The sequence below is a fragment of the Rana temporaria genome, chromosome 3 (genome assembly GCF_905171775.1).
Source record: "Rana temporaria chromosome 3, aRanTem1.1, whole genome shotgun sequence".
Taxonomy (NCBI): domain Eukaryota; kingdom Metazoa; phylum Chordata; class Amphibia; order Anura; family Ranidae; genus Rana; species Rana temporaria.
The window spans coordinates 451,043,989-451,058,915 of record NC_053491.1 but is presented as its reverse complement, the minus strand read 5'-3'; the positions used below and the strand labels follow the sequence as shown (position 1 = coordinate 451,058,915).

Sequence of the window (14,927 nt, the reverse complement as noted above, 5' to 3'; positions counted from 1 at the left end):
CACCAGTGAAAACTCTGCACAAACCTGAATCAGGAACTGAACTTCACTCTGCACAAACCTGAATCAGGAACTGAACTTCACCAATGAAAACTCTGCACAAACCTGAGTCAGGGGCTGAACTTCACCAATGAAAACTCTGCACAAACCTGAATCAGGGGCCGAACTTCACCAATGAAAACTCTGCACAAACCTGAATCAGGGGCTGAACTTCACCAGTGAAAACTCTGCACAAACCTGAATCAGGGACTGAACTTCACCAATGAAAACTCTGCACAAACCGGAATCAGGGACTGAACTTCACCAATGAAAACTCTGCACAAACCTGAATGAGGGGCTGAACTTCACCAGTGAAAACTCTGCACAAACCTGAATCAGGGACTGAACTTCACCAATGAAAACTCTGCACAAACCTAAATCAGGGGCCAAACTTCACTGATGAAAACTCTGCACAAACCTGAATCAGGGGCTGAACTTCACCAATGAAAACTCTGCACAAACCTGAATGAGGGGCTGAACTTCACCAGTGAAAACTCTGCACAAACCTGAATCAGGGACTGAACTTCACCAATGAAAACTCTGCACAAACCTGAATCAGGGGCTGAACTTCACTGATGAAAACTCTGCACAAACCTGAATCAGGGGCTGAACTTCACCAATGAAAACTCTGCACAAACCTAAATCTGGGGCTGAACTTCACCAATGAAAACTCTGCCTTGATCGACAAGAGAACGAGCCAGACGGATGCATTCCAATAACTTTTCCCTAGGCTGCTCCTTCAATATTTGTTGGCAATATTCCTTTTTGGCCGGGTTCACACTGTCGCTGCATGCGGCGCACAGCAGGGGTCCGGTACGTGCTGGTTCACCGGATCAGGACTGGTTTCAGCCCGAATTTTGGGCTGATATCGAACCTGAAACGCACCAAAAAAGGCACGCATTTTTCCGGCACACCGCATCGGACCCGCTGCGGAGATATGTGAACTGGCTCCATAGAGAGCCAGACACATTCTCCTGCTATGCGAAGTGAATGCGGAGAAACGCACATATGTGTGAACCTGGCCTGACTCTGTCTCTAGCAATGTATGATACAAAACCTCCTCTGAGTCCTTCAGTAATTGCAGTAATTAGCACATGTGAGACCAGATACTTCCCTGTCCCCAGTAGTGTTGCTCACGAATATTCGCATTTCGAATATTCGTTACGAATATGGCATATTCGAATATTCGCGAATAACTCGAATTTCGCGGCCAAAATTCGCTATTCCGAATATTCGTATTTTTTCAAATTTATTTTTAAAACAGATCACATCCTATCGACGTCTAAAAGCATTGCTGGTATGATTAGAGACCCTGGGCCGAGTAGCTAAGCTGAGGCGATCCTTTTATGTTGCCGAATATTCGCAATCGCGAATATTCGATTTCCGAATATTCGCGAATACTTTCTCCGCCCCTTCTTTTGCATCAGAGCCAATCAGAGTTCTCCTACCACAGTTGTCAAAATCTCGCAATCAATTTCGCATTCGCATTAGCGAAATTTCGATAAAATATCACCAATATTCGATTTCCAAATATTCGCGAATACTTTCTCCGCCCTTCTTTTGCATCAGAGCCAATCAGAGTTGTCAAAATCTCGCAATCAATTTCGCATTCGCATTAGCGAAATTTCGATAAAATATCACCAATATTCGATTTCCGAATATTCGCGAATACTTTCTCCGCCCTTCTTTTGCATCAGAGCCAATCAGAGTTCTCCTACCACAGTTGTCAAAATTTCGCAATCAATTTTGCATTCGCATTAGCGAAATTTCGCAAATTTTTTTTTTATAAAATATCACGAATATTCGATTTTAGCGAATATTTCACGAATATTCGTCTATATATTCGTAATATATCGCGAAATCGAATATGGCGTATTCCGCTCAACACTAGTTGACACTAGTCCCCAGTTGCAGCGGTAAGCCTGTCGGATCTTAGCCAAAAGCCGTCGTATCTTGTTTGTGAATCACAAATAACGATACGACGCGGCAAATTCGAAAATATGCCGGAGTATCAGTAGATACTCCGGCGTATCTCGTCTGAGAATCTGGCCCATGGTTCCGGCTATCGTGAAAGTTCCTGCGCAGGCGCAATCTGATCTGCCGATCTGGTTCCGGCTAACGAGAAAGTTCCTTTAAGGACTGCGCAGGCGCAAACTTGCCAACGGAAATCTCTGAACCTCGGCCGGCATACAGGGCGACGTGGATTTCGAGGAAAGTGGCCAGTCGGCCTCACGTCCTCCAATCCACGGGGAAGTTAAAGAATGATCCTGGATGCTGGGCGAGGTTCGGAGATTTCCGTCGGCAAGTTTGCGCCTGAGCAGTCCTTGAAGGAACTTTCCCGTTAGGGGAACCTTAAGGACAAGTCACCGGCGTGTTTGCACACCCCATGTGCCGAGCTCGCCAGGAAGTCGGCACTGCGCTGCGCTAATCGCAGGCAGTGAGACATTTTGCGATGCGCGGCTGCAGACACCGGTAAATGCCTCAATGTTTGTCATTAGCGCATCGCAGTGCCGACTTCCTGGCGGGGTCTGCAGGTGGGGTGTGCGAACCCTTTGATCGCCCCTGATGTTAACCCCTTCCCTGCCAGTGTCATTAGTACAGTAGCAGTGCATATTTTTAGCACTGATCACTGTATTGGTGTCGCTGGTCCCTAAAAAGTGTCAGATTTGTCTGCCGCAATATCGCAGCCCCGGTTTAAGTCGCTGATTGCCGCCATTGCTAGCGGAAAATAAAATAAAAAGTGTAAAAAAAAAAAAATACCGCCTAGTTTGTAGATTTGATAACTTTTGCGCAAACCAATCAATATACGCTTATCTGGATTCTTTTTTTTTACTAAAACCCTGTAGCAGAATACCTATTGGCCTAAATTGATAAAGAAACTTTATTTTTTTTAATTCTTTTTTTTTGGATGTGTTTTATGGCAGAAAGTAAAAAATATGGGCCAGATTCATGTACCTGCGCTGCGGCGTAACGTATCCCGTTTACGTTACGCCGCCGCAAGTTTTCGGCGTAAGTGCTTGATTCACAAAGCACTTGCCTGTAAACTTGCGGCGGCGTAACGTAAATCTGTCCGGCGCAAGCCCGCCTAATTCAAATGGGGTGTGTACCATTTAAATTAGGCGCGTTCCCGCGCCGAACGTTCTGCGCATGCTCCGTTAGGAAATTTCCCACCGTGCTTTGCGCAAAATTACGGCGCCCCGACGTGTTTTTTGAACGGCGACGTGCATAACGTACTTTCATATTCCCGGACGTCTTACGCAAAAAAAAAAAATATTTAATTTGACGCGGGAACGACGGCCATACTTTAACATGGGCTGTCTAAATATAAGCCATGAAAAAGCAGGCTTATGTTTGCGACGGGAAAAACCGACTAGCGACGACGTAAGAGATTGCGACGGACGCGCGTATCTTCGTGGATCGCCGTAATCAGCTAATTTGCATACCCAACACTGGAAAACGACGCAAACTCCACCCAGCGGCCGCCGGAAAATTACACCTACGATCCGAAGGCGTACGAAGCCGTACGCTTGTCGGATCGTAGCCAAAAGCCGTCATATCTTGGTTTGAGGATTCCAAATCAAGATACGACGCGGCAAATTTGAAAATACGCCAGCGTATCAGTAGATACGCCGGCGTATTGCCGCTGTGAATCTGGCCCTATATATATATTTTTTATTTTTTTTAAAAATTGGCTGCCTTTTTTTTTTACCACCAAAAGAAAAAAGCTCTATTTGTGGGGAAAAAAGGACATCGGTGTTATTTGTGTACAGCGTCATTAAAGTAACGCAGCGCCGTATCGCAAAAAATGGCCTGGTCAGGAAGGGGGGTAAATCTTTAGGGCTTTAGTAGTTAAATGACAGAATTCTGACTTTTAATTCAATAATTCTGACTGTAAATTTCAGAATTTTCACAGAATTCTGACTTTGAAAATGATAAATTGAAACTTATGTTTTTAATGAGATTTTATTAAATGTAGAGATCGGTTGACATATACTTTATATATTTATTGCTGATGTTCCATAGTATGGAGGGTGGTATACATTGTATTATTTTTTATTACATTATATATATTAATCAATATTCATCCTGATAATAATTTGACGATTTGTGTCCCCTCCTTCCTTATCTTTAGGAAATCGCCCCCCATACAATTGACTGTAATGATAATGAATTGGATTTTCTTCAATATTTGCAATACATTTCCTAATTGGCTCTTTTTGCTGTCCATCATTTCCTCTTTCTCCAATTCAGTGAATAAAACCAATATCGGCCCCGCCCCTCCAGCCACCCCAGTTTCCTATTGGTCACTCTCCTCGGCCTCTCCACGCCCGTTTCCCGCCTATTGGCCCGCTCTTGCGGCAATCACTCGGCTCCCACCTTGTCGTCTTTGTCTCCTGCGACGCACGCTGGCTCCCCCCCTTTGGCCCGCCCCCGTCCTGCGGTTGGTGGGCCAGCATCTTTCGGCGCGCCGCCATTGGTGGGATCGCTAGTCGTTCATCGGGTCGCCGTTCTGCCTCCTTTCCCAGAGTGCTCTACGCGCCGCGGCCTTGTTCGCGCCTTCAGCCCGCTGAGGAGCCGCTGCCTCCACCACCGACGCCGCCATGTCAGACTATCCCGGAGCCCAGACCGGGAACCGCAAGGACGCCTTCGCTGACGCCGTGCAGAGAGCCCGCCAGGTGAGAAGGGGAGAGGGGGCGGTGTGCGCGCCGGAGGTGAGGCTGCGTGCGGCCGGCATTGTGTGCCACATATTGTGTGTGTGAGGGGGATGTGTGTGAGACGAGGGCGGCCTGAGAGCTGGGAACACCGGGGGAGGAGCGGGGATGGAGGGGACCTCTCCACACTACATACACTCACATTGTCCTCATATATCTACATGGAGGAGGAAGAGGCCTGAGCCTATGTACAGAGCATGGGGGGCCCCATCACACCTGGGGGAAGGGGCCTGATCAGATCTGGACCATGGGGGCATCAGACCTGTGACTGGGGGAGGGCGGCCAGGTTAGACCTGTACTGGAGGACCATGTGATGGGGGGGGGCTGATCACATCTGGACCAGGGGGGCATCAGACCTGTACTGGGGGCCTGTGACTGGGGGAGGGGGGCCAGGTTAGACCTGTACTGGAGGACCATGTGATGCGGTGGGGGGCTGATTAGACCTGGACCAGGGGGGCTCATTAGATTTTTAATGGGGGGGGTTTGATTAGACCTGTACTGGGGTACACTGTGATGGGGGGGGGGGGGGTTGATTAGACCTGTACTGGGGTACACTGTGATTGGGGGGGGGGGGCTGATTAGACCTGTACCTAGGGGTGCCTGTGATTGGGGGTAGGGGTCTGATCAGACCTGTACTTGGGGGCCATGTGACTGGGGCTGATTAAATTTGTGTGTGTGGGGGGGGGGGTTGTGTGTTTAGATCTGTTCTGGGGGGGCCGATTAGACTTGAACCCGAGGGGCATGATTAGCTTTGGGTGGGGGGTCTGGTTAGACCTGGACCAGTGGGGCCTGGTTAGATTTGTATGGGGGTGAAGGCCTGATTAGACCTGTACCTAGGGGTGCCGGGGGGGGGTCTGTTTAGATTTGTATGGGAGGGTCTGTACTGGGGGGGTCATGTGACTGAGGCTGATTAAATTTGTATGGGGGGGGGGTCTAATTAGACCTGTACCTAGGGGTGCTTGTGACGGTCTGATCAGCGCTTTTAGACTTGTACCGGAGGGGGGGGGGGCTCATTAGCTTTGCATGGGGGTGGGGGTCTGATTAGACCGGTACCCGGGGGCCTAACTTGATTTGTATGGGGGGGTCTGATTAGACCTGTAGTGTGTGGGGGCTTGATTAGACCTGTGATGGGGGGCTGATTAGACTTGTACAGGGGGGTGGTTGATCAGACCTGTACCTAGGGGGGCCTGATTAGATTTGTATGGGGGGGCTGCGACTGTGGGGCCTGATTAGACCTGTACCTAGGGGTGACTGAGGGGTCTGATCAACCTGTACAGGGGGGAAGGCCTGATCAGCCTTGGGGGGGGGGGGGGGGGGGGATTCTGTCACTGGAGAACCTTTTTAACAACTAGCTGACAATTTTGGGGAACCAGTAAAAGAAGTGGGGCCACGACTCTTGGCTGAGGATCGGGCAGTAGAGTGGCTGATTGGAGGAAGTGGGGTGACCTCAGCTGAGGGTCGTGCAATATCGGGCAGCAGACTGGCCAAGTTTCCTAATATGAGAAGTGACTATAAGTTGAGAGGCATGGTGGCTGATGGGAGGGAGACTCTTACCTGAGAGTTGGGCGGCGTGGTGGTTGGTTAGATCGGTGTTTCTCCAGTTACTCCAGTCCTCAAGGCGCCCAACAGGTCATGTTTTCAGGCTTTCCATTATTTTGCACAGGGGATTTTATCAGTTTCACTGCCTTAGTAACTACCACAGCCGTTTCAACTGAGGGAAATCCTGAAAACATGACCTGTTGGTGTGCCTTGAGGACTGGAGTTGAGAAACGCTGGGTTAGATGATGTGGGGAGATGACTTCTCTGCTGAGGGTAGGGGACAGCATCCTGAATAAAGGAAGACTGCTCTCAGATGAGGGTCAGGCAATTTATGGTGGTCGATTCAACAAATCGGGGGGCACAACTTATCTAAGAGTCAGAAAGCACGGTGGCCGATAGGGGAGTAGTGCCCCCACTTCCGCCAGAGAGTCAGGCAGCGTGGTGGCAAACTAGAGGGGGGGGGATGATTCCCAGCTGAGAGTCGGCTGGATAAATAGCAGAAGAGGAGACAGTTCTCAGATGAGGGTCAGGCAATATATGGTGGCTGGTTGGAGGAAGCAGGGAGGACTCGTACCTGATGGTCAGGAAGCATGGTGGCTGGGGAGATGACTGCTGAGTGTCGGGGGGGGCAGCATCCTGGATAAATAGCGGAAGAGGAGATGAGTCACATCTGAGGTTCGGGCATTATGGTGGTTGATTGGTGGAAGCGGGGGCACAACTCATCCAAGAGTGAGGTGGCTGGTTGGAGGAAGCAGGGGCACAACTCACCTGAGTCTTACAGCGTGGTGGTTAAAGCGGTAGTTCCCCCTCAAAAAAAATGTTGCCCTTAGATTCCTGCTAGTTTTGTCTAGGGGAATCGGGTAGTTGTTTTAAAATAGATGCTGTACTTACCATTGTAGAGAGCGATCTTCTCCGCCGCTTCCGTGTATGGTCTTCGTGTCTGGGCGTTCCTTCTTGATTGACAGGCTTCCGACGGTCGCATCCATCGCGTCACGAGTAGCCAAAAGTCGGCGCGGCTCTATACATCGCCTGCGCACCGACGTTCGGCTACTTTCGGAAAATCGTAACGTGATAGATGCGACCTTAGGAAGCCTGTCAATCAAGAAGGAACGCCCAGTCCCGCAGCCCATACCCGGAAGCGGCGGAGAAGATCGCTCTCTAAAACCGTAAGTACAGCTTCGATTTTAAAACAACTAGCCGATTCCCCTAGACAACGAGCATCAATCTAAGGGTAACAATTTTTTTGAGGGGGAACTACCGCTTTAACTAGAGGAGATGGGGAGGTTATTCCCAGTAGGGTCAGGGGGCAGCATCCTGAATAAATGGCAGAAGAGGAGACGCAACTCCCTACTGAGAGTCGGCAATACAGTGGCTGATTGGAGGAGGCAGGGGACGTGGCTGAGAGCTGGGCAACAAGTTTACTGATTATAGGAGAAACAACTCTCAGATAAGAACCGGACAGCATGCTGACTGATTGAAAGGGGCAGTAGGGACACGACTCTCGGATGAGTACCGGACAGCATGCTGGCTGATTGGTGGAAGAGGAAAGGGGCAGTAGGGACACGACTCTCGGATGAGTACCGGACAGCATGCTGGCTGATTGGTGAAAGGGGCAGTAGGGACACGACTCGGATGAGAGTTGGGTAGCACACCCAGTGATAAGGAGATGTGATTGAGCCAAGTCGGGCAGCTTAGAGTAAGTAGGGACGAGGCTCTAAAGAGGCACACGCATGATCAGAAAATTGTATTAAAAAAACCCTTTTGGAGCGATCTAACGATAATCCGATCGTCTGTACACAGCTTTCCAAAGCCAATCAGGAAATCTCTGAAATTATCAAAAGGGACAAACTCACAAATTTTCATTTAATCATCCGAAAATACAACCCATCACTTCTGAAGTTGTATTGTGTAACTTTAGTAACCTTCATTTTCCATAAGAGGTTGGCATGCAAGGAAAGGACGATCATTTGTCCGCTATTACTGTGTATGGGGGACAATATGGTGGCTGATTAGAGGTAGTGGAGGCACAACTCATCCAAGTGTCAATGTGCAGGCAAGGTCAGAGCTCATGCCAGCTCCCTGGATACCGATGGGAAGAGTCCCATAAGCTGCACATCACAACAACCTGTGTGTGGAAAGTGAAAACAGCCTCAGCCCGGTCTCTATTCAGGCCACATGCCCAATGCATTTCGCTCCTGTCTATAGTTCTGGGGGGTGGCCTGGATGGAACCCCGGCTGAGGCTGTTTTCACTTTCCACACACAGGGTCTTGTTGTGATGTGCAGCATATGGGACTCTCCTCACATCATCAGGCAGCTGGTTAGAGGGTATGGGGACATGACTCTCAGATGAAAGTGGGCAGCACATTGGGTGATTAGAGAAAGGGGAGGATGCGATTATTCAGCTGAGTCGGGCAGCATGGACATGACTGAGAGTCGGGCAGCTGGCTGGTTAGTAGAAGGGGCGGTGGATGCAATTCTTGGTTGGAAATCAGGCAGCATGGCTGCAGATAGGAGATTCAGCCAACGTAGTGGTTGATTAGAACTTGCAATCTAATAAAGTAGGAATCAGAGGGCCCTGTTCTTTAAAGTGAATTGTATTTGTGCGGTCTACTCTCAAAGTGTAAAGTGCTGCATGAACCATCAGCGCTATATAAATCCTGTATAATGTTCGAAAAGGGGGGTCTTGACTCAGTGTTGGGCTTCATGCCGGCAGGTTAGGGTATGTAGGCTCATGACTCTCAGGTGGGATTTGGGTGGCATAGGGGCTAACTGGTGGAAGTTGAGTCTCGGCTAAGAGTCGGGCAGCACGATAGCTGGTCAAAGGATGTGGGCACAAGACTCTTGGCTGAGTCGAGCGGCATGCTAGCTGATGGTGGAAGCGCATACAGGACTCGGCTTAGTTGGGTCACAGGCCAGTTGGTTAGAAAATGCAGAGACATGAGAGTAGGGCAGTAGGCAGGCTGGTTAGACTGAAGCGGGAACATTTCTACTGCATAGTGTCTGATTGGAGGAAGTGGGGACAACTCTCCGCTGGGAGTCTGGCAGGGAGACGACTCTCGGCTTAGAGTTGAGGGCCGTGACAAATTATGGAGGAAGGAATGAGGGACACGACTCCCAGCTGGGATGAGTTGGGGAGCAGGCTGGGTGATTGGAGGAAAGATGTGACCTTTAGCTGAGTGGGGAAGGATGGAGGCTGGATACAGTGTGTGGTGATATTTATATACATTGGTAAGCGGGAACAATGTTTCACAATAACTGTTCTCTTCCTGTATGCATCTTTCCCAGAAGGTCCTGTATGTTGGAGTTCTGGATTCAGTAATGGGTGAACAATTGTCTGGGTACAGTGTCTCCAGACAGCTCTGGGTATCTCTCAGGGTCCCTGGGGGGGGGGGGGGGTGTACTTATAAACGTAAGAGAGGACTCTTCTAAAAGAGATTTATCTGGAAGAGGGTAATGCAGAGTTCATCCAAAAATGTAACTTACGCTTTTATGATGTCACATTTGACACCTTTTCAGGGGGGAGCAGATACCTTTGTAATCCAGGTGTTTGTTCGCACTTCCGGGCATAGGTCGCCTCGGAGACCTAGGTCACGTCCGGCACCTCCTCTGCCCCCCCCCCCGCTGTCTTCTGGGAGATGCGCAGGTCCCAGAAGACAAAAGGGACCACTGGGATCGCGCAGCTCGTGTGTGCGCAGTAGGGAACCCAGGAAGTTCACTGCCTGATTCCCGTACCAAAGATGGCGGAGCCTCCAGCCGAGGGACAGATTTCAGGCGCCCAGGACTGTTAAGTGTCCTAATATTAACCACTTAAGACCCGGACCAAAATGCAGCTAAAGGACCAGGCCCCTTTTTGTGATTCGGCACTGCGTCGCTTTAACTGACAATTGCGCGGTCGTGCGACGTGCCTCACAAACAAAATTGGCGTCCTTTATTTCCCACAAATAGAGCTTTCTTTTGGTGGTATTTGATCACCTCTGCGGTTTTTAGTTTTTGCGCTATAAACAAAAATAGAGCGACAATTTTGAAAAAAATTCAATATTTTTTACTAGGGTTGTCCAGATACCGATACTAGTATCGGTATCGGGACCGATACCGAGTATTTGCGGGAGTACTCGTACTTGCGCAAATGCTCCCGATACCTAAATAGAATACTTTTTTTGTATTTATCAACATGTTCTATGAAAATTCTTTGAGTTTTTTACTACTGCGTGACAAGCAAATAAAACATTTTTATTCATTTTTACTCATTTTTATTCTTTTATAATGTCTTGAGTTAGAGTTCTTCATAATTCTAAAGAAAATATCCTTAGTCTGTATTGTGGTTTGAAAACTGTCACATGACATTTAAAAAAAAGTATCGGTATTCGGTATTGGCGACTACATGAAAAAAAGTATTGGTACTTGTACTCGGTCCTAAAAAAGTGGTATCGGGACAACCCTATTTTTTACTTTTTGCTGTAATAAATAAAGGAAATTATTTTTTTTTTTTTTTTCATAATAAGCATCCTTTACATGCAGACATTCCTCTTTTCACTTCCTCATTGTTTGTTTTTGCTCAGAAGTTGCTCTATTTCTTCTCTGTTCTGTTCACTTCCTGCTTGTCTGATTGTTACTGACCACCGTGAAGGGAGGCTTTACTGCGGTGGTCAGTGACGTGCTCGCCCCTCCTGGGAACTACATCTTTGCGGCAGGACGCTCTCTACGTGTTAGAGACTTCAAGGAGGTGTGAATTACTGGGAGTGCCACAATTCATACTGGGAAATGTAGTTCTTACATGAACGAGCGCCGAAAACCAGGAAGTGAATGAGAGAACAGAAACTAGAATGCCGGAGGTGATATAGATGAAGGAATTTAATAGGTATTTACTCGTTTTTTAACACAATCTTTACACTGTTCTGTCTGTCTACCTTGCAGACATTCATTTTAGGCAAAAACATTTTTCCTTTACAACTCCTTTAAAAGTCAGCAGCTGCAGTATTTGTATCTGCTGACTTGTAAACATTTTTTTACTGGAACTCCGCTTTAAGCCAGAATCGTGCTGCTCTACTAGGTACGTCTTAAAAGACATTTATACCTTTTTAGTATCCCTTTAAAGCCCCTTTCACACCAGTCTGTTTTTCAGGCTGACCCATGGCGTGACATCCATCCGATCCTTTGTGCTAAAATAACACCCGTCTGGCAGATTGGATGGCCGTCAGCTATAAACGGATGGGCACTCTGTTTACATCCGACCCTCCATAGAGCAGAGCGGGCTGTGTCCATGTCCAGTCTGCATGAGTTCCCTTTCACATTTGTGCTATCTATAATTCATGCGATTTTTGCCTCGATTCTTTTACAGTGATTTTCTGATGCGACTTCGCCGCACTTTTGACGTGACTTGAAGCAATGCCTGTGTCTAGGGACCTCAAGTCGCATCAAAGTCAGACCAAAGTAGCGCAGGGACTACTTTGATGTCACACAGATATGAATGGCGCTCATTGGAAATCGTGGGGTATGACTTGTCATTTGACTTTGAAGTCCCAAGTCGCAGGACTAGTGTGAAAGGGGCCTTAGCGGCGTGGACATGGACCAGAAATCCGCCTGCTCTGCAGGGATCAGTGGACAGATTCCCTACTGGGCAGAGTCCCAACAGAGCACTGTGCACCTTGTATTTGTATCTGATACATTGCAGTTTTCTGTACATGTTTACATTGTAGTATCCTGTGTGTATTGTAAAGCATAGTGTACCAAGTGTGGTATGTTTGGTGTTGCATTGCATAGTGTTACTACCTGTATTGGATTAATGGTGTGTCACACACAATGGGGGAGTGCAGAATATGGTGCATAGAGACCAATCAGCTTCCATGTTTTATTGAAGAAGCTGAAGTTAGAAGCTGGATATAATGCACAGCTGCTCCAGCTTTAGTAAATCAACCCCAATGTATAGATTGCCACATTTTGCTACACTTAAAGGGGTTTTCCACCTTTTTTTTTAAGTTTATTAAAAGTCAGCAGCTACAAAAAGTGTAGCTGCTGGCTTTTAATAAACTGACACTTACCTGCTCCACGGCTCCAGCGACGCGCCGGCCGGGGGTCCGCTCCTCACCCTCCATTGCCAGCCGGCGTCTTCATTCTTGGTGTGGGCACCCGGCAGTGACAGCTTTCGGCTTCACGGCCGGGCATGCGCGAATGGCGCGGTGCCGTCCGATTGGACAGGCGCTCGCCTACAGGGAGGGGCTGTGAAAAGGAGATTAAGCTAATCGCCTTTCCAGCCCCTCGGCGGAAGGAGGAAGTGAAACAGGAAGTCCCCTTCTCCTGAAGCCCCCCCCCCCCCCCTAAAAAAAAATTACATGCCAAATGTGGCATGTAAGGGGGTGAGGAGTGGGTTAAGCGGAAGTTCAATTTTTAGGTGGAACTCCTCTTTATTGAGTAGCATGATTTGGAGGGGGGGGAACAAATATAAATATAAAATATATATAAAAAAAAAAAAAACCTGCAAGAAAAAGGCATAATGAGCTAGTATGCTTGGCATACTAGCTCATTATGAATTGCTTGCCTTGGATCGAAGCACCCGTGCTGTTCTACTGGGGTTCAGAACGGGAGACTGCTGCGGTCCAGGTCAGTGGGGATGGGGGGGGGGGGGGGGGGGGGGTTCCTGTGTTTTCACCTTTACAGATTTTTCAGTAAAGGTGAACTATTAAAAAAAAATCCTACATGAGTGCAGTATCATTTCGATGCGGCATCTGTCCCCTGCCTACTCTGTACTGAGAATTCAGTGAGCGAAGAGCACTGCGCTCAGTTCACGGTCTTCAATGAGCAGAGAGTTGGTGACTGAGTTACCGGCTCTGTGCTCTGCCCCCTCCAGCGCTCACTAGAGCACTGGGATGTGAAGAGGTTGGGAGTGGCAGACTCAGGCTCTCGGTGGCACACTGAGAGGCCGAGCCTGCTGCTGGTCCAGGCTTCTGAGTGGATCTGGACATTAAAGCCGCGATCTGTCCCGAGTCTGGACTGGCTGGGTGACGTCGGCTGGCAGTAGGCTTTAGCTCGCTGTTGTCTGAATGTGTGTCACAGGAGTGCAGAATGAAGTTCTCTACTGAGACCCACAAGAGAACGGCCACAAGAGGCCTTCATGAGCCATGTCACAGTACATAGCACTCCATATGTGTGTATCTGTGTGCCCAGGGGAATGGTGATCTGTGACATAGTAACAAGGGGGGCGGCAGATTGATGAATGGGGTTATTCTATGTCGGTGTGGCCAGTGAATTTCACATTGGATGAATAGCTGGTCTATAATAAGGTGTATTGAGAGACAACTGAAAAGTTACCTTTCATGCCAGTCAGTGATTTTAAAGACCACTTTATGGAATGGTTGCTTTTTTTTATTTTTTATTCATGGTGGGCAAATGGTTTTAGTTGGTTCTATAACTTGTGGTGCTCATTAATATTGTGTTTGTTTGAATTGATTCTGCACATAAAGTGCCTATGATAGGGAAGTTATAGTGGAAGTCTGTACCTTACATGTCATATATAATGGACTGCTATACACCATACAGTGTGTATGTCAGACTCCCCCCCCCCCCCCCCCCCCCCCAAATTCAATTTCCTCCATCTTTAAAGCTGGCGCCGGCTGGCATCTCACTAAATGAGCACTTCGTGAAACTGGTTTCCTGGTATGACACTGAGTTTGGTTACAGCCACAGTGTGGTGGACCTCATCGTCTACATTGCTAGCAAGGAGTAAAGTCTTTGCCACGGTAATCCCATCTCCTGTCACTGCAGGGCCCCAATGTCTCACCCCAGTGGTTTTGTCTTCATCACTGAAGGGGCCCAGAGTCACCCCTTACTAGTTCCTGTGTAATAAATAAATTGTGAAACACTGAAAAAAAAAATGTAGGTTTACTCCAACTTTTAAAAAATAAATCAGCGCAAAGCACATTACTTGGCCAATGCAATGTTCTCCTTGTGTTGCTCTTTGCAGATTTAGTTATAATCTTTCGTCGGTCAATTTTCCCTCTACCTCTGCTCGTTAAATCTTCCTGTGCTGAGGGGTAATAGCGCTGGGGGGACGGCATTCATCAAGAGTGCCCACACTTTCCTCACCCTTCTCCCATTCATGGAAGCAATACAATGGCATCAATGAATGGTGGAGAGGTAGACCTTTCATCCATCCATTTTCCTTTTTGTAGTGCACTTTCCAATCATGGAAGCTTATAGTACAGCTTCTATGAATGGAGGAGGTTTGTGGAAAGGACAAGTATAAACTACCCTTTATATAGCTCTATAGAATTTATTTTAAGTTTGGTCAGTGTTATGACTGACTCTCTGTTGCTGTAATTTTAAGCTTTAGCTATTGAACTCTGTAAATATCCCCCCCCCCCCACACACACACAATAAAGCACAAAATAAATGCATACAAAAAAGTAGACTACACCAGAGCCTTCAAGGCATGTGACTTATTGTTTGTTCTAAGGACAATTTAAAAATAAGAGATGAGACTCCATGCCTTCAGGGCACGTTTTTTTCCACTACCTTACATTTGTATTGTTTCATTCACTTGCATCTTGCAGAACAAAATCGCACATCTCTCACCTGCAAAACAAATTCTTCATACAAATTTATTATATTAAAGGGGTTGTAAAGGGAAAATGTTTTTATTTTTT

At 47.7% G+C, this 14,927-nt stretch overlaps 1 protein-coding gene across 4 annotated transcripts in view; it reads left to right on the top strand.

Annotated features, from left to right (window-relative positions):
- Positions 1-4,515: 4,515 nt before the first annotated feature.
- Positions 4,516-14,927, top strand: part of LOC120933430 (KH-type splicing regulatory protein) — a 45,409-nt gene continuing 34,997 nt past the window's right edge. For all 4 annotated transcript variants that reach the window (XM_040346645.1, XM_040346643.1, XM_040346644.1 and 1 more), the window contains exon 1: positions 4,516-4,712. In XM_040346645.1, coding sequence (XP_040202579.1) covers positions 4,638-4,712 — 75 coding nt within the window. In that variant the 5' untranslated portion in view covers positions 4,516-4,637. The remainder of the gene's footprint in view (positions 4,713-14,927) is intronic.